At 45.5% G+C, this 19,372-nt stretch overlaps 1 protein-coding gene across 6 annotated transcripts in view; it reads left to right on the top strand.

The window, feature by feature from the left end:
- Nucleotides 1-19,372, top strand: part of LOC144699837 (dual specificity mitogen-activated protein kinase kinase 6) — a 97,402-nt gene that overhangs the window by 60,919 nt on the left and 17,111 nt on the right. Inside the window, exon 11 of one of the 6 annotated variants that reach the window (XM_078571130.1) lies at nucleotides 4,175-4,375. The exons of the other annotated variants lie outside the window; for them this stretch is intronic. Within the exon in view, the coding sequence (XP_078427256.1) occupies nucleotide 4,175 (1 nt within the window). The 3' untranslated portion in view covers nucleotides 4,176-4,375. Of the gene's footprint in view, nucleotides 1-4,174; nucleotides 4,376-19,372 lie in introns of those variants that run through there. 6 annotated transcript variants of the gene reach the window in all.

Raw genomic sequence — 19,372 nt, 5'->3', positions numbered from 1 at the left:
AACGCAGCCAATTAATTCCTTTTCACTAAGATTGCTTGAGGAAGGAATATTGACCAAAACAGGAGGAAAGCTCCTTGTTCCTTCTTCAAACAGTGTCCAGGAGCTTTTAACATTCACTGCACTGAATGCCTTTAACATTCACGGGCCAGCGTGGTCTTGGTTTAATGTCTGACCAGAAGATCGGCACCTCCAATAATAGTACTTACTCAACACGTGGTAAGATATACTGCAAATGCATGTTGCATATATCTTTTTATTGCTTTAAAGGAAATGACTCGATTACCATTAGTTTGGCCTGTTGAGCAGAGGCTGTTGGATATTTTAAGGGAAAATTAGCTAAAGATTTGAAACTGTAGAAAATGGCACGGGGATTAGTTTTTGATGGGCTGAGTGGTCTCCTGTGCTGTAACATTCCTGCTTCTGTGCAAAGAATGTTCCAGTATTGTAAAATGTAGCATCTGTTCTCTGTGCAGTTTTGTTTCGGAGGCAACAGGCAACTGTTGTTTTTTGGGAGGGGTTTATGAGTTTTTTAATATTTCTCCAAACGTCAACAAATTTGGCACATTTTCCCCCCACAGTTTTTCAGGAGGATTTGCTTTATAGAGCTCCCTTTTTATTTGCATATAAATGCATTTTTGAAAGAGACTGATGTGGGACTGCTGACGACTTAACTGGTGGTGTATTTTATGTGTTGGAAGTATGGGTTAGAATGTATTCATTAAATTCGAGATGCCTTTTTTGACAAGTTGATCTCTGGTACAAAGCTCAAAATAGCAACTTTAAGCCTGGCCCTTTTAAGCTAACAGCGGAAAATTCCAGCCCTTCCTTTAAAGGTTGTCTGTATCTAATTCTACTTCCAAGTACCTCCTAAACAGAAGGTTCAGAATATAATTTGGGTAGCTTTCTTGATTTAATTTAATGACAGAAATTGCAGGAAGTCTGTCTTTGTTTTTCGAAAGTAGACAGATTCCTGTATGAGTTTCTTGAGGATTACTGCGAAAATTCCTGTGTAAATTAAGTCACCAATTTTTATTGCGAATGTCATTTCTTTTCAAATTATATTCTCAGAACGGCAGGTGGGGTCACAGGAAATACCAGCGCACAGTACTGAGAATGACGCAGTGGGATTGTATGAATATTCGAGCTTAATTGGTCTCCCGACAGCCACTTGGATTTGTAGGGCTGCCTTTAGGATAATGCGACAATGTCAAGCCAGAGAAGGCAATGTTAGAGGGATGAATGTGGCCCTTCTTGCTGTTAAGATTTACAGAGCACTGCTGTAAAATGACCTGAGACTTGGGGCGGAATCATCCCAGAATTGCACTATGTGAGGTAGCAGGCGTGAAAAATAACATTTTACCCACCGGCCGCAATGGTGGGCTTTTGTGCCATATCGTCCGCTTCCTGCCTTGTTAATTATGGAGCCACAGGAAACACCCTGTCTCACTGGCGCAGCCTCTGAATCGCCCGCCACACCATTACCTCACCATTTCCTCACTCCGGGTGCCATATCTAAACTGCAGCCGCACACACAGTTCTCAATGCTTGCAGCCCAGGACTGCTCCAGTGGAGACATGGCCCTGAAAGCCGAGAAGAGTTCAGTGACCCGTCACTGGAATGCCTTTTGGAGGCCCGCTGTGGTGTCCTCCGCTCCCACTCTGGGCACAGGAGGTGCAGCAATTTCACTACTCCAGCTTGGGAGGCGGTGTGGTCACTGCCAAAGCTGCACAGAAGACATTGGCCGTCCAGTGCAGAAAGAGGATGAATTATCTCATCCGTGCCGTCAGGGTAAGGCAACCGTCTCATCGCTCTAAACTCTCACACTCACTCACAAGCCTATCACACATTCACTGGCATCTCACTCACTGCCAGCTCAAGGGACATCACCGCTCACACTCTCACACACACCCTCACCTTTTCATCTGGCCCCATCTCCTCTGGAGACTGCCTCCTCAGCCCTCACCATCTTGAGGCCACTTGCACAGATCAACATGTGCCCCCACACACACCCTGGGATACCCCCCTTCCCCAGTATAGCCCTTGCCCTACAGCTTCTTCCCTTGCCTGAGGCCACTTCCCCCCCCGGCCCCCGTTCCCTAAGCAAGCCCTAGCCCTGCAGCCGTTCAAAAGCCACCCCCGCCTTACGGCTGGTCTCGTAAGTAGAGACCTGCCTGGGAGCCCCCCTTAAAGTGACGTGGTGCTGCCTGTGAAGCCTGGCGCTGATACTGCGAGTGCTGCCCAAAGCAAGGCAGGCAAACAAACCTCAAAGTCCCAAGTGAAGTACAGCTCGCCAGGTGCACGTCACTTATGTTGTTGTGAAACACGTTGGGATGATCCCAGATGAACTAGCGTGCGGGTATGTTTCCAGGGGCAGGCAAGATGACGAGGTGCAAATGCATCGAAATTAGGCTCCTGGTGTTGGAAGTCAGCGGCCCGCCCATTGATGGGTGGAGCAGACGATCCCAAACTGGTTTCATGATAGCATAAAACCAATTTTTGGCCTTCTCATCATAGTGTCCGCCCACGCCTGCAATGGCGAGGATGGAAAATTCCGGCCATAGTGTTCCTGGTACTGTTCCTGGGATACCAGAACACAACATGCCTTCACCTGAAGTTCCTTCATTGTCTTAATTAATGCCTCTCGGGGAAATAGTGGAGAGCGCGGCTTCAAACAAACACATGGAAGTGCATGTATACTAGTATTCCCCATTAGAATTATTAAGATGAATCTAGCTAGTTTGCTTATTTGAGTGCAGTGATAAAGCAAATTTAGCCCAGCGTCAGTTTGAACATCCTCCTGTCAACAAAAAATGTTGTCTCAGGAGAATGTTGATCCTTTGTCATTGCGGCTGTCTGCCTAAATATTTTTGCAGTTGCTCAGCAGAAATTAGAGAGCAAGTCCTCTGAATCTACTGCTATGGAGAAGCAGTTTGTTCTTTTCAATACTGACCACAAACAGAGATTTCACCATTTACAACATCTATTAAAATAGTGATTTGGCAGTGCAGAACTTGAATATTGCTGAAAAAAGAGAAATGTCGAAGCTTTTTGTCTTACACTCATCAGCACACTTCGCAAGAATACCGATATAAGGGGGAAACAACAATTTATACTCTATGTGAAGACAGTGCTGATTGGTTGGCAAGTGATCTCTGATTGGTAGATGCGTTGCCATGGAGAACGTACCAGTGATGGTGACTGACAGTTAGCTGCCTGGCATTGTTTGAAATTTAAACCAGGCAGCTTGACCCTGATTGGTCAAGGCATTGCCCTGAGGAACAAGTCAGCGAATGTTGTCCAATCACAGAATTACATCTAATGTTGGACATTGTGCTTTGAGTTTTTCAAGCACGGGCTCGTTGGGTACCTTGCCTATTGCCCTGTCACCAGGAGAGATCAGGGCTTGATGGGTCACGGAGCCTGGCAATGTGGAGAGAGGGAGGGAGAGATCAGGGCCCGAGATTGAAACTTGGTGGGAGTTTGCGGGCAAAAGTCCATTAATTGGGACAGAAGGGGTGGGTGGGGAAGAATCTGGAATTGGAGGGGCTCGAGAGGGTGGGGTTTATTGGTCACAGCAGTGGCTTCAGACCAACCCAGCTATTAACGAATGGTTTACCAGACTAATACCCGGAATGGGCGGGTTGTCTTAAGAGGAAAGATTGGACAGACTAGGCTTGTATATGCTTCAATTTAGAAGAGTAAGAGGTGACTTAATTGAAGCATATAAGATCCTGGGGGAGGTCATGACAGGGTGGGTGTGGAGAGGATGTTTCCTTTTGTAGAAGAATCTAGAATGAGGGGTCACTGTTTAAAAATAAGGGGTCGCCCATTTAAAACAGAGATGAGGTGAGGGTCGTGAGTCTTTGGAACTCTCTTCCTGAAAAGGTGGTGGAAGCAAAGTCTTTGAATATTTTTAAGGTAGAGGTGGATAGATTCTTGGTAAACAAGGGGATGATAGGTTATCGGCAGTAGGCGGGATGCAGATTTCAGGTTACTATCAGATCAGCCCGCCATGATCTTATTAAATGGCAGAGCAGGCTCGAGGGGCTGATTGGCCAACTCCTCTTTGTTTATATGTTTGTATTTCATGAACTAATATGTTAGCTCTGTTTCTCTGTCCACAGCTGCAGCCTGACCTGATGAGCACTCCCAGCATTTTCAATTCTTATTTCAGATTTCCAGCGCCCCTTAATGCAGTGTATTGATTTTTAATGACTGACCCTCTCCATCCATTGTGGGGAGGGGGTGTGTTTTAACATCAAGATCAAACAGTCTGACGATCAATTTGAATTTACTATCTGTCAATGGAAAGAGGCAATGTAAAAAAAAAACTTTTAAATGCAAATGCAACTGTTCAATGTAAATAACAAAATGAACTTCTCTTGATGATTTTTAATGAAGTAGCAAACTCAAAACATGGGACTTGAATTGAGTCTCTCCTGATCCCGACATGTAAACTATTTCTTTCACTGTCACCATTTACTGGAACATGTTGCATTTAGGCCCTTCATGCTGTCACTTCCAATGGATCACAGAAGGTGCCAGTTGCAGAGACCTGGCAACTGGAGTGGTATTTATGATGAAAAACAGAAAATGCTGGCAACACTCAGCAGGCCTGGTGGCATCTGTGGGGAGAAACAGAGTTAACGTTTCGGGTCGATGACCTTTCATCAGGTCTGGTGTTCCTGACTTCAGTGGCGAATGTGTTAAAAGTGTTCCTGAGATTTCGGCGAATGCACTTATTCTATTTAGTTGGGCTTGGCTGACATCCAACCCTTCAACTGGAAGAAGCTTTGAGTGCAGCAAGAATGCAAGGTTCCAGCTTGCATATTGCATACATTGTTCTGAAAGAAAGTCAGGTGCATCGAAATATTGGACCTACACCCAAGCTGACAACAACACTGTAGATGGCATAGATACAGACGGCAACCTTGCCTTTTCAGTCATTGTGTCAACATAAAGCCCCTCATAATTCTAAACTGAATGGGCATTGAGCAATGTAAACAACAGAAAATGCCCTGCTCCATGTTTGAAGCTTTAGAGAGTATTAAAACCTGCGTGGATATATTCCCCACCATTTTCAAAATATAACTTGATTTGATGTGTTTCCAGTTCATGAAATTTTGCTGGCTTTTTGTTAACTGATTCGCATTACTCAACAAAAATACAACCTCTAATGACCTCAGCCGCATACGATTAATCAACTCCTGACTAACCTGCAGGGAAATTCATTCAAATCCTTGGAAGAGAAAAGACTAACTACTTGCATTGAATGACAAAATAAAGCATTGTGATTTGGCTAGTTTAGAGACTGCCAACATGTGATGCTGCCTAGCAACACGCAATAGAACATCAAAAGATAAGCTGTATTTGAGCTGAGCAGATGACAGGCATATGAATTTGAGATTTATGCTCTTGAATAAATAAGTGAAAATAAAATGTAATTTTTTTAAGGTGTCACACTCTCAAAGCAGAATGCTCAAAATCCCCTACTTACAACAGGTTAAATTTGTCCGTGCAGTTTAATCGCAGACGGCAAAGTTAGGTCTGTACTCTCAAAATGAAGGACTCTTTAACTTGCGTTGCAAAATGGGCTTCCACATTACAAAAAAATGATAAGGTTACAAAGACCAAATTCTTCCAGCACTGCAAGTTGCTCATTTGATCTTCTGAGACCGTTTCTATATAAAAAAAAAAAATTCAAAATACTGTGAACCTCAACTATTCCCAGTGGACCAAATCCAAAGCAAATAGTCCCTCCGTCTTTCACTGGAAAATTAGATTCTGAAAATAAAGGCCCCACGCAGCACATTTTTCACAGAAACCTGAAAGCAGAAATGGGCCTGAGTTAGTGAAGCATTCCACTGGGCGGGCAGCCTGTCCTGACCATTCTGAAGACAAAAAATCTTGATGGAATTCCAGTGTTATAAGCTGGGTTCTAAACGATATGAATGCATGCAGCACCTAAATCTCTACAAGGAATGTAGATGGGCCAGGCCAGGACACCAATCTGTGTAACTCAGGAGACTGCAGAATGCCTGAAGATTTAGGTCACTGGTGCTATGGAATGCCTGAAGGGGAAAAAAAAAATCAGCTGGATGCTTCTAATGCCCTGACTGCTAGGGCACTAGCATGGGTGTGTCATATGTAAACCAGAAACAAAGAGGGGACTGGTCATGACATCAAGCAGCCCCTAAGACTAGTGCAAAATATACTGCGGATGCTGGAAATCTGAAATAAAAGCAAAAAATGCCGGCTACGATCTAAAATTGTTGAACTCATTGTTGAGTCCGGAAGGCTGTAAAGCGCCCAATCTAAAGATGGTGCAATTTCTTGAGCTCTCGATGCAATGGAAATGGAGTACTGACAGCAGAAAGGGGAAGCAGTATACAGAGGAGGGAGGAGGAGGATAGATGGCCCTGCCCATCAAGGGTCTTTAGGAAGCACTTGTATCTGTGTTTCAACAAGGAGGTGCTCACTGAACTGTGCCACCTCCTACAACATAACCTGCAGCCTCGCAGCTGGGTGAGGCCGGCACTTCCAATGGTCGTAAAGATCGCCATCGCCCCTAAAGGAGACCATCTACACAAGGGAATCCTTCCAGGCGGAGAAGAGGACATCAGTAACATCTCAGTTTGCCAGGGAGGCCTCACCGAGGCCCAAAGGAGGGGAGACTTCATCATGTTCTGACTGACCAGAGAGGAACAAGAGGAGTTAGCAGGCGAATGTTGCAAGCAGGCAGGATCCCCAATGGTGCAGGGTGCAATTGACTGCACGCATGTGGCTCTGCGGACCCCACATGTTAACAGGTGATGTTCCATTAATACAAGAGATTTCACTTCCTTAACATCCAGTTGGAGTGTGACCATGAACCAGGAGACCCTCTTGTTGAATGCCTGCTATCTTGGCAGCAGCCATCATGCTTTTGTCCTGTGGCAGTCAGCCATACCCACAAAATTGACCCTATCACCAGAATTGACACCAGAGGGTGGCTGCTGGATGATGAGGGATAACCGCTATATACCAGGCTAATGACTCACCTCTGACATGGAAAAACCATGGATGTGTTGGAGCAAAACATTGGCCTTTTGAAGCCCTCCAGTACTCAACAGAGCACGTGCCCAAGCTCATGGTGCTCTGCTGAGTTCTGCATAACCTAGCTGTCATGAGTGTGGTTGAAGGGCAGATTGCTGGGCTGCTGTGAAAGCCTGCATATCCTTTTGAGCACTGGTGTCCACAGCCTTGATAGACTCATGTGGCAACAAGAATAATCTCTGTCTAGGCTTCCACTGCAGCGCTGAGACACTGTGGCTTCAGCCTATTGTCAATGGAAGCTAAGACATCGCCATCAGAAGCTGAATCACAACTGGGTCCTCAAGCACTGTCATGGAGTTGACCATCACTTCTGCGCTGGAAAGGATGGGCTCCAACATCTTCACAAAGCCCTGTGCCAAGTGGGGCCCAGACTCCTCTATGTTCCTTGACTGTGATAACAGACTGTGTGACAGGCCTGCCGATGTACCAGCATCTCTGTGCATGACCATCAGCATTCTCCTGTAGGTCATGCCATAGAGATCCTCATCTGAGTTCAGTGCAGCAGGACTTGTCTGCAACATCACTCTCTGGGAAAGATAGTGAACAATCATCCCTTTCCCCCGCCGGCCAGGCCACAGCCCAAGCGTGCAGATCCAGACCCTGTACTACCCTCTAAATTACATGCAGTGCCTGTATCTGAGTTGGTGGCTGCGATTGTTAGATCAAGTGCTGGTGCTTCTTCATCAGTGGTCTGGTATTGCTCTCACTCTCTATTAGGCTGAAATGGCTGGCCAGGTGGCAAAGCTTGGCTATCTGAAAGCAGAAATGCAGAAGGAAAGGTTTACAGTGAGGGAAGTGGTGTGGAAGACAAGTGATCCATGGTCACACCATTTACAGTTTTCACTTTATGTCAGATAGTAGAATAAGGATGAGGTGGGATTTGAGAAGGGGCCAGATACAATGGCCTCATTCACAGCAACCCCATGATGAGGAATACTGTCTCCTCCAGAGGGCTCAGGTATGCAGGCATGGCTGTGTCACATGGGTTTTCTGCTGCACCCTGCGGTTATGGGCTGCCTTGTCCTGTAAGAGAGAGGGAGTAATGTCATTGAGTTGTTGCAGTCTGTTTGGGTGATTTGCCTGTCATGGTAGAATAGCTGGAGGATGTAGAAGCCGTGTGAGGTGTGTGTATTGATGCGGTGGAGTATCTGAATGTTAGGCATGAATCCTGATTGCTGATGGGGGAGTGGTAGGGGTGTCGTGTATTGGACAGCAAGAGGTTGATGGGTAAGAAGGTATCATGTGACTTTAACCACCCATGTGAGGTCATTGAACTCCTTGCGGCAGTGCTGCCAGACCTTCGGTGGCAAACATCAAGTATTGACCTTCCTGGCCGCTTGCTCGCATTCCATCCCCAGGTTGAGCCTTGAGGGCCTCTTACCACCCCCCCACCACACCGCACCCCACCCCTGCAGAAACACATCTCCCCTCCTTTCCACTTTCTTATCAAATCCCTCCAGTGTGCATCGTAAAACCTGGGAGCCCTCTCTCTTGTCTGCTGCTCCAGGATAACATGTGCAGGGTAACTGTGTGTCACATTAGCCATGCTCCCTACCTGAGAGGAACCGGGCATGTGATGATCGTGCATCCTGATTCCTGCACCCGAAAACTGGCCTATGCACATATGAATTAGGAGCAGGAGTAGGCCATTCAGCCCCTCGTGTCTGCTCCGCCATGCAATAAGATCGTGGCTAATCTGATTGTGGCCTCAACTCTACTTTGCTGTCTACCCCTGTACCTTTTGGCTCCTTTGTCAGTTAAGAATCTGTCTAACTCAGCCTTAAAAATATTCAATGACACTGTCTCCACTGCTCTCTGGAAGAGAATTCCACAAACCAACTACCCTCAGGGAGAAAGCATTCTCCTCATCTTCATCTTAAATGGGAGATCCCTTATTTTTGAACTATGTCCCCAAGTTCTGGTCTCTCTCGCAAAGGGAAATAAATATCCACTCAACATCCACCCTTTCAAGTCCCCTCAGGATCTTATATGTTTCAATAAGATCACCTCTCATTCTTCTAAACTGCAATGGATACAGGCCTAGCCTGTCCTTTCCTCATAAGATAACATCCCAGAAACCAGTCGCATGAACCTTCTCTGAGCTTCCTGTAATGCTATTGTATCCTTTCTCAAATAAGGAGACCAAAACTGTACATAGTACTCCAGATGTGGTCTCACAAACATCCTATACAATTGTGGCAAAACGTCCCTACTTTTATATTCCATTCCCCATGCACTAAACGACAACGTTCCATTTGCCTCCCTATTCACTTGCAGTAGCTGCATGCTTACTATCTGTGATTCATGTACCAGGACACCTAGATCCCTCTGTACCACAGAATTTTGCAATCTTTCTACATTTAAGTAATATGATGCTTTTCTATTCTTCCTGCCAAAGTGGATAAGTTCACATTTTTCCACATTATACTCCATTTGCCAGATTTTTACCAAATCACATAACCTATCTAAATCGCTTTATAGACTCTTTATGTCCTCCTCACAATTTACAAAGCTAAAGGCAGTATCAAGCTTAAAGAAAAGGCACATGATTGCGCAAAGATGGGTGGCAGGTCAGAAGATTAAACAGAATATAAAGAAAAGAGGGAAAAATTAGAGTACGAGAGAAAGCTAGCTGGAAATATAGACAGGTAGTAGGAGTTTCTCTCAATATTTAAGAAAGAAAAGACTTAACAAAGTGGGCGTTTGTCCGAAAGAAAGTGAGTCTGGGAAATTAATAATAGAAAGTGAGGAGATGGCAGATGAAAGAAACAGGTATTTTGCATTGGTTTTCTCTATAGAGAATACAAATGACACCCCAGAAATAGCTGTAAGTCAGGAAATGGAAGGGAGGGAAGAACTCAAGAAAATTAAAATCGCCAGGGAAGTGGTCTTGGGCAAATTGTTGGAGCTGCGGGCTGACAAATCCTCAGGTCCTGATGGACTTCATCCTAGAGTCTTGAAAGAATTGGCTAGTGAAATAGATGATGCGTTGGCTTTAATTTTCCAGAATTTCCTAGATTCGGGCAAGGTTCCATTTGATTGGAATATAGCAAATGTAAGTCCTTTATTTAAAAAGGGAGGGGGACAGAATGCAGGAAACTACAGGCTAGTTAGCTTGACATTTGGCATAGGGAAAAGGTGGTCAGGCTGAGTCAACATGGTTTTATAAATTGTTTAGCCAATTTATTGGAGTTCTTTAAAGGAATCACATGTGCTGTGGATAAAGGGGAACAGGTAGATGTACTGTACTTAGATTTCCAGAAGGCATTGGATAAGGTGCCACATCAAAGGTTATTATGGAAAATAAAAGCTCATGGTGTAGGGGGTAACATATTGGCATGGATAGAAAATTAGCTAGTTAACAGGAAACAGAAGGTAGCCGTAAATCGGTCTTTTTCTGGTTGGCGGGATGTAATGAGTGGTGTGCCACAGGGATCAGTGTTGGGGTCTCAACTTTTGCAATTTATATAAATGACTTGGATGAAGGGACAGATGGTATGGTTGCTAACTTTGCTGCTGACACAAAGATAGGTAGGAAAGTAAATTGTGAAGAGGACGTAAGGTGGCTACAAAGGGAGGTAGATAGTTTAAGCGAGTGGGCAAAGATCTGACAAATGGAGTATAATGTGGGCAAATGTGAAATTGTCCATTTTGGCAGGAAAAATAAAAAAGAAGCATATTATCTACATGGTGAGAAATTGCAGAGCTCTGAGATTCAGAGGGATCGGGTGTCCAAGTGCATGAATTACAGAAGGCTAGTATGCAGATACAGCCAATAATTAGGAAAGCTAATGGAATGTTATTGTTTATTGCAAGAGGAACTGAATACAACAGTTGGGAGGTTATGCTTCAATTGATTCCTTGGATGCAGGATTATCGTATGAGGAGAGATTGGGTTGACTAGGTCTGTATTCACTCGAGTTTAGAAGAATGAGAGGAGATCTCATTGAAAGGTATAAAATTCTGATAGGGATGGACAGACCGGATGCAGGGATGATGTTTCCTCTGGCTGTGGGGGATCCAGAACAAGGGACCAGAGTCTCAGGATACGGGCTAGGCCATTTAGGACGGAGATGAGGAGAAACTTCTTCACTCAGAAGGTGGTGAACCTGTGGAATTCTCTACCACAGAAGGCTATGCAGGCCAAGTCACTGAATATATTTAAGAAGGAAATAAGATAGATTTCTAGCCTTTAAAGGTGTCAAGGGGTATGGAGAGAGAGCGGGAGTATAGCATTGAGATAGAGGATCAGCCATGATCATATTGAATGGCAGAGCAGGCTCGAAAGGCCAAATGACCTACTCCTGCCCCTATTTTCTATGTTTCTATGTACAGGGCACTGGTGAGATCACATCTGGAGTACTGTGTACAGTATTGGCCTTATTTAAGGAAAGATGTAAATGCGTTAGAAGCAGTTCAGAGAAGGCTTGCTAGACTAATACCAGGAATGGATGGATTGTCTTATAAGGAAAGGTTGGACAGGGTAGGCTTATATCCACTGCAGTTCAGAAGAGTAAGAGGCGACTTGATCGAAACCTTTAAGATCCTAAGGGGCCTTGACTGGGTGGACATGGAGAGGAAGTTTCCTCTTGTGGGTGAATCTAGAACTATGGGTCATAGTTTAAAAATAAGGAGTCGCTAATTTAAGACAGATGAGGAGAAATTTTTTCTCTGAGGTTCATGAGTCTTTGGAACTCTCTGCCTCAAAAGGCAGTGAAATCAGTGTCTTTGGATATTTTTATGGCAGTGCTAGATAGATTCTTGATTAAGAAGGGGGTGAAAGGTTATCGGGGGTAGGCAGGAGGTTACAATCAGATCAGCCATGAATGGTGGAGCAAGCTTGAAGGGCAGAGTGGCCTTCTCCTGCTCTTAGTTTGTATGTTCGTAAGTACTTTCCTTCCTATCTTTGTGTCATTCATAAATTTAGCAACAATACATATGCAATACATACTCAGTTCGCAGGCATGACCCAGGCCTCCCGTCACTTGCCATTTCAATGTACCATCCTGCTCTCATGCCCACATGTCTGCCCTTGGCCTGCTGCAATTTTCCAGTGAAGCCCAACGCAAACTGGAGGAACAGCACCTCATCTTCCAATTAGGCACCGTACAATCTTCCGGACTTAACATTGAGTTCGACAACTTCAGACCACGAACTCTCTCCTCCATTTCTATTGTTTTTAAACCAATTATTAAAATTTAAATTTAAATTTTTATTCTAATTTATTTTATTTCTATTTTTTATTTACTAATGTTTATTTATTCATTAAAAAAAAAATCTTTTTCCCTAACCCCACTGCCCTGCCAACCAGGGCCATCTGTCAATTGTTTCTATGTTGTTCCTTCACAGAGCACTCACCCTTGTTCTGCTTTAACACATTCTGCCACTATTAGCACATTCTTTAGTCTTTACCACTAACATTAACATTCCCGTTGCCTTGCGCCCATGACATCTTTGTCAATCACTCCTTACCTCCCACCTATCCTTGACCTACCATCTTGTTTTATGTGCTCCACCCCCTCTTAACCAGTATAAAATCCATCACATTTCTACTTCTCTTTGGCTCTGAAGAAGAGTCATATGGACTTGAAACTTTAATTCTGTTTCTCGCTCCACAGATGCTGCCTGGCCTGCTGAGAATTTCCAACACTCTGTTTTTATTTCAGATTTCCAGCATCTGCAGCATTTTGCTTTCATCAATACATTCAGCCCCTTCATCCAAGTCATTTATAAAGATTGTCAATAGTTGAGGCCCCAACACTGTTCCTTGTGATACTCCACTGGTTACAGCTTGCCAACCTGAAAATGAATCATTTATCCATACTCTCTGCTTCATATTAGCCAACCAATCCTCTACTCATTATAATCTGTGATCGTCTACATCATGAGCTCTTATTTTGCATAGTAACCTTTGATATGGCAGCTTATCAAACGCCTTTTGGAAATCCAAATACCACATCCACGGGTTCCCCTTTATCCAAGTTACTTGTAACTTCCTCAAAGAACACTAATAAGTTAGACAAACATGACTTCCCTTTCACAACGCACCATGTTGACTCTGCCTAATTGCATGGAAGATTCTCTAAGTACCTTAATAATAGATTCCAGCATTTTCCCTGTCGCAGATGTTAGGCTAACTGGGTTGTAGTTGCCTGCTTTCTGTCTCCTCCCTCTCTTGAATAGAGGAATATATTTTTTATTTTTCAATGTGAAGGGACCTTTCCAGAATCTAGGGCATTTTGGAAAATTAAAACCAATGCATCTACTATCTCTGCAGCCAGTTCCTTTCGGACCCTTGCATGAAGTCCATCAGGTTCTGGTGACTTGTCAGCCTTTAGTTCTAATAGTTTCCTCATCACACTTTCCCTGGTGATTGTAATTGTTTTAAGTTCCTCCCTCCCTTTCATCTCTTGATTTACAAGTATTCCTGGGATGTTACTTGTGTCTTCCACAGTGAAGACAGAGACAAAACATCTGTTCAATGCTTATTTTCCATCATTACTTTCACAGACTAAGCTCACTTTAGTTATTTTTTTCAATTTCAGGTACTTTGTCATGACATAAAAAGCATTTCCTTAAAGTGGTCCTAAGGGTGTGTGTGTGTGTGTGTAACCCTCTTTTAATTTATAAGTAGTTCACTTTAAAAATAACCAACGGACAAGCTTTAGTCTTAAACAAGATAAAGGTTGGTTTATTACAAAAATTACTGCTGAAGGTTCCTTAGGTAAAAGTAATAAAGTTATTAACTGAAACACAGATATAAAGATTAAAAAGCTGATAAAGAAAAAGGGATACTTCCTGCGGGATTTTCAGGTCCTGCCTGCGGTGAGCGGGAGCGGAAAGTATCGCGAGATTGGAAAAATCGGTTTACTGCCATCTTAAAAGCAGCCTGGGATCATCCTTTCCGGCCATCAATCCCGTTGTGGCACATCAGGAACTAATTTTAATAGATTTGCATTTCATTATAAGGGCTGCTCGCCGGAATCATTCCCCCCTCACCCCCCAGGCTTGAGCAAGAGGGCATGTCGGCGTCCAATTAAACCGACGTGTTTCACATTGGTATATAAGCGATGTACACCTGGCGACCTCATGAGTTTGAGGTTCGCTCACCTACCTTGCATGGTGCGGTGACTCAGACACAGCGCTAGGCTTCGCAGGCAGCGCCACATCACTTTCAGTGGGGTGTCAGGGGCAAGTCTCAACCTAGCAGAGCAGTGGTAAGGTAGGGGTGGCTTTTAATGTGCTGCAGGGCAAAGGGCTGCACTGGGAAAGAGGGGAAACTGAGGTGTGGGAAGGGGCTGCAGGGTAAAGGCTCCACTGGGGATAAGAGTGGGGAAGGTTGCACTCAGACACATGACTGAGGGGGGGAGGGGAGGGGGGTGGGTGCGGGTCCTCAGATGAAAGAGAATATGTTACAGAATGATATAAGCGGCTTTGGGCCAGAATGTGAGGATCGCTGAGTGAAGAAGTGCTTCAGTGTTGAGCTTGCGAAGAGTGTCCTTGTCCCAGTCCAGGCAGGAGGAGGGCCTGTCAGTCCAGTCTCAGTCGTGCCCAGGATGTTGTGCGCAGGGCATTGTCGTAACATCACCTGCGTTGGTCCGGGGAGGGGGCGTGGTTTCTGACTTCATACTGGGCACAATCAGTCAGGGGAGGCACCCGCAGCCTCCAGATGGGGAACCGGTATTGTGGGGGCGTTCAAGGGTGTCGGAAGAGTGGGGGGCAGTGGTGGTTTATGTCAGACTGTGCAAGTGTCCTCAAGATGGGGAGGAGTGAGGTCCACACTGGGCATAGGCACATCTAGCTCACCATGTTCAGGGGGTATCAAAGGCATATCCACCATGAGCACGGTGAGATCAAGGAATACAGGGGGAAGATTGAGAGGCTCTTGGAGGGAGGGAAACCTGAACATTAAGCTCTTGCAGGATGATGGAAGGGATTTCCACACTCACACAGGGAGGGTCCAAGTTGGTCCGGCAGTGAGAGTTCAGCACCGCCATCTTCCAACCTGCAGTGATGGTGCGGTACAAAATTAAAATGAGGAGATACTCTGCTGGTGAGGGCTCTGAGGGCCGTTTGGAGGGCAGGTGCATGCACAGGGTGGCCGCTTAAAGGGGCACCCAACTGAACTGAACTGTGCATTCCTAAATGAGGAGAGATGCACAGCTGAGACATATTAGGAGCCTTTAAATGACAATGCCGGGAATCAGGAGGGTGAATAGTTACACATCAGGCTCACATTGCCCTGATCCTTTGAAGGATGATGAAGCCTCAGGAGCATGTGTCCTTGCTGAGATGAAGCGCTAAATGGAGGAGGGAGTCCCAGCACCAGGCATCAGAAGGTGCTGCCTCTTCAAGTATCCCTCCAGCATCCCAGTCACAGTGGAAGCCTACAACAGGCAGGAGCTGTTCCACTATCCTCAGTAGGCTTGTAGCTGTGTGCCTTCAATGTGACAAAGCTCCTCAAGGAGATCCATCTCCAGAATGGGGCAACACGTTCTGTGTAAGATCGATGGTGAAACTAAAAGGTGACATTTGGGCCAAGGAAGCTGAGGATGTTTATCAGGTGTGCATCTATTCAGGGATGTCTCAATCCTCTGTGTCACCTTCCTCTCTATCACATTAACATCTGGCACTCTCAGTTAGGGATGTTGACCTGCTTTTATCCTCACCTTACTGTGCATATGGACCATCTGAAGATGATGACATTCAGCCACTTGTGTGCCAGACATTAAAATGCCTCCTGTTTAAGACACACATTGTGTCCTCATGGCAGCCCTGGTCCTTGCAAACTCTAAAATGTTCAGACACCATGAGGCCCTCAAGGTGATGAGTCATTGCTAATAAAGAGCAGACTTCAGTTTCAGAACATCCTCGCTCCTATCCCATTGCTCCTCTTCAACATTGTCTAAAGCGATGACATGCGCTTCCAGAGCTTGTGCAAAGGCTCTTTGGACAACTAAAAATCAGCACTTGCAATTAGCATCACACGTCTAGGCGAGTGTTTAGGTGATGGGGCGGACAGTGTGCATCCCAACATTGTGAAGAGAGTCTTGTGGCCGCAATATAGACAATTACAGACTGAGAAACAATCAAGTTTGTAGTTTGAGCGCCAAGGCAGTAATGTGGGTGAGAGGGGCAGAGCTTTGGCACCTTGAGGTACCGGGTGCTCCCACTTATTGGTGAGCTTAGCACATGTACACTTGGAATGTTGGAAATGCGGTTGGCAGACAGGAGCACAATGGAGCTCTGAGTATGGGCAATTAGCATGATTGTGCCTTTGCAAAGAAAGTCTGGAGAGAGATGCAGTGGTTGCTGTCGAGGTTCATCCCGAGCAGTTCTGTGACACAGGACTCTGTGCTCTACGGGCTGTTCCCAGGGACACACACCGAGACAAACATCAACTGCAGCTGGAGGATCATCAACTCGGTGAAAGACGCGCTTTGGTCTGCCCGAAACTTGTTGGTCTTCCAGCACAAAGAGTTGTCCCCGACCGATTGTTGCGGACTGGCACAATCCAAAGTCCAGGACTACGTGCTGAGGGACGCACTAAAGCTTGGGGCAGCTGCCGCAAAGGCGCAATGGGGAAGGGTCGCTGTCTAAGACCTTTCTACCACAGCGCACCGAGAGACTGGGAACTGTTTAGAGCCCCTCGGGCTGTACAGATCAAAATGAAAGGCTGTAAATGACTGTAATATTGTTTGTACTGATGCACCTGGTGATACATTTTGTAAAAGTTTAACCTGGATTGTACCCTTGTAATGTTGTTTTTGAAATGGTTTTGAATGTGATTGAAGATTTTTATGAATAAAGTATATTTTTACAAAAAAAAAAAAAAATTAGCATGAAAACTCTGCCGCGATGCAGAGAGCACATGGAGTTGCATGATATATAACCCTTCTCCATGCGTGAACACATCTCTCCTTGTACACTGCACACTGCAGATGAGATAGGAGATAGAAGAACACCTCTGCCTGATTCTTACACAGCCAAGAATAAACATGACATGACCCTGCAAAGCATGTGAACAAGGTTCCTTCCACAAGTACACTTAACATTAAGGTCAAGGCATCACCGATGTCGAGAATGATTTGTATAAGGGGACACACACTGTGGTAATATGGAAGCACACACATAGACAAGAGGCCCATGGTAGCGACATCTGCGATGTCGGGTAGGGACCATGGTATACCCAATTGACAACAACACAGCTCATCACAAAAAGGAGGCGTACACAAAAAGAGATATGAAATGGGTGTAATTCTATTTACATTTGTGTACATTATATGTATGTTAGGAATACCCATGCCACTGCTGTGCTCCTAAATTTTTTTAACTTCCCAACCCTACCCGTACATCTGGGTGCATCTCCGACAGCTACAGCAGAGGTGGAGGCAGCTTGCTGACTGTTACGCTGTGTCGTCTGTGATGACTTTGGCAGGGGTCCTCTGGCGGGCTGAGACCTGTAGGACCCCTGCCTGCTTTGGGTCTTTTGCTGTGGGGCAGGTGGACCCTCCTTGGCCTGTGGAGCTGGAGCTGATGGGGGTCACAGGAAGATGGGATTGGGATCGACTGGACACTCCTGAAGTCACCTGGCCCAGGGTGTCTGTCTGCTCGCCCTCCTCCCTACGAGTGTCCGAGAAACCCTGGCTGACTCCATGAGGAGAAGGGGCAGCTGGGGTGAGATCGAGCTGCCCTGTCCCCTCTCACATGGCCACTGATGGATGCCCCCAAGGGCTACAGCGATGGATTGCAGCTCCTATACTAGTGCAGGGCCAATATCCTGAACTAGGTCTCCATGGCGTCCACCATTGTGCCTGTGTTGACCCTTGGTATGTTGGCATGCCAGCGCTATCACCTCAGACTGAACGCGGGCGGACTCCTCCGTTGTCTGTTGCAATCTGAGGAATATCTTCCTGATATTCCCATGATCGTCACTGCAGCTGATTTAGGACTGAATCTGGAGGCTCGTCATTTGACTCAGGCTCAGCATAATCTTGGCCCCCAGGAGTCTTCCAAGTGCCAGTGACCTCGGATATCCCTGTCTCCGCATGTTGTGCTCACCAGATCGTGACCCCGAGCCTGCTCTAGAACTAGGTTCCACCGAGGTGTGTGTCTCTGCGCTGGTGGAGGGTGTGGGTGAGCACTGTGATGGGTCTTCTGCTGTGGTGCCCTCAGGATCCTCATCCAAGTTGTCGTCGGGTCTTGAGCTAAGAATCTGGCTGGCTGAGGCTGTCGGGCGCTTGGCTGAGGTTCCAATGAAAGAAAGTAGAAATAATTAGTGCAAGCCAGGCAGCTGTAAGGTAGGACAATGCACTCACAACACGGTTGCCTGAGGGATGAGCTGGTGCAATATTGTTGTGGGCCTGTTGCTTGAATTCCTTCTTTCCAAAGTGAAGGGATTGAAACTTGAGGTTCGGGTTAGCAGCTGTGATGGCTTCTGTAACTGAAGAGTGGGATCTGCCTTTGTGGGTGGATTCAACAAGCAGAACAGGTCCTGAGAGTGAGTGAAGGCTCCTGTTTTCACTTTTAAGGTGCTGCAGGTGGTCGCTCTTGGTAGCCTGACTAACTACAGCAGTCCAATAGCTGTTCCTGGAAACTTTCCACGGTCTCTTCCTGTGGAGAAGCAGCTTCTGTTTGAAGGTGTCTCTCTCTCACGATGTCCAAGATGGTTCTCCCTTTAGGCAGCTTCCAACCATTTGTTATAGTATGAAACCTAAAAATGGCTGCTCCCAAACTGACGAATCAGACTTTCATAACAAAAACAGAATTACCTGGAAAAACTCAGCAGGTCTGACAGCATCGGCGGAGAAGAAAAGAGTTGACGTTTCGAGTCCTCATGACCCTTCAGCAGAATCATTTCATATTGGGTATTGACCATTCAGACAGTCTTTTTCCCTCCTGGGGCTCTATTTTAGCTTTTCATTAAGGACCTTATCAGTTAATTGTTTTGGTTAAGCAAGTGGAAGGATCATTTACACTTGTGGAACACTGAACTTCAAAATGACTTTTGTGATCCTTCTTGAGTTAAATAGTTTGATAAGGTTTTGGAACCAGCATAGGAAGCTGCCAAGTTGCTTGTCCAAACATTCCTTTTCTGAACAAAGGCTTTTTTAAAGTTTTTTTTTTAGCAAACATGTGGTTTTCAAACTGTTGTCCTTAAAAATCTATAATGTAACTATACGTTCATGACAACTTGTAGAAACTCTTGCTATCTGTTTTTATATTTCTAGCCAGGTTTCTCTCATGCTCTGACAGCCTTAATGACTTTTCCTCTTAG

This window comes from Cetorhinus maximus, chromosome 24 (genome assembly GCF_964194155.1).
Source record: "Cetorhinus maximus chromosome 24, sCetMax3.hap1.1, whole genome shotgun sequence".
Classification (NCBI taxonomy): domain Eukaryota; kingdom Metazoa; phylum Chordata; class Chondrichthyes; order Lamniformes; family Cetorhinidae; genus Cetorhinus; species Cetorhinus maximus.
The sequence above is the reverse complement of the archived record's forward strand: the minus strand, read 5'-3'. Positions and strand labels throughout refer to the sequence as shown.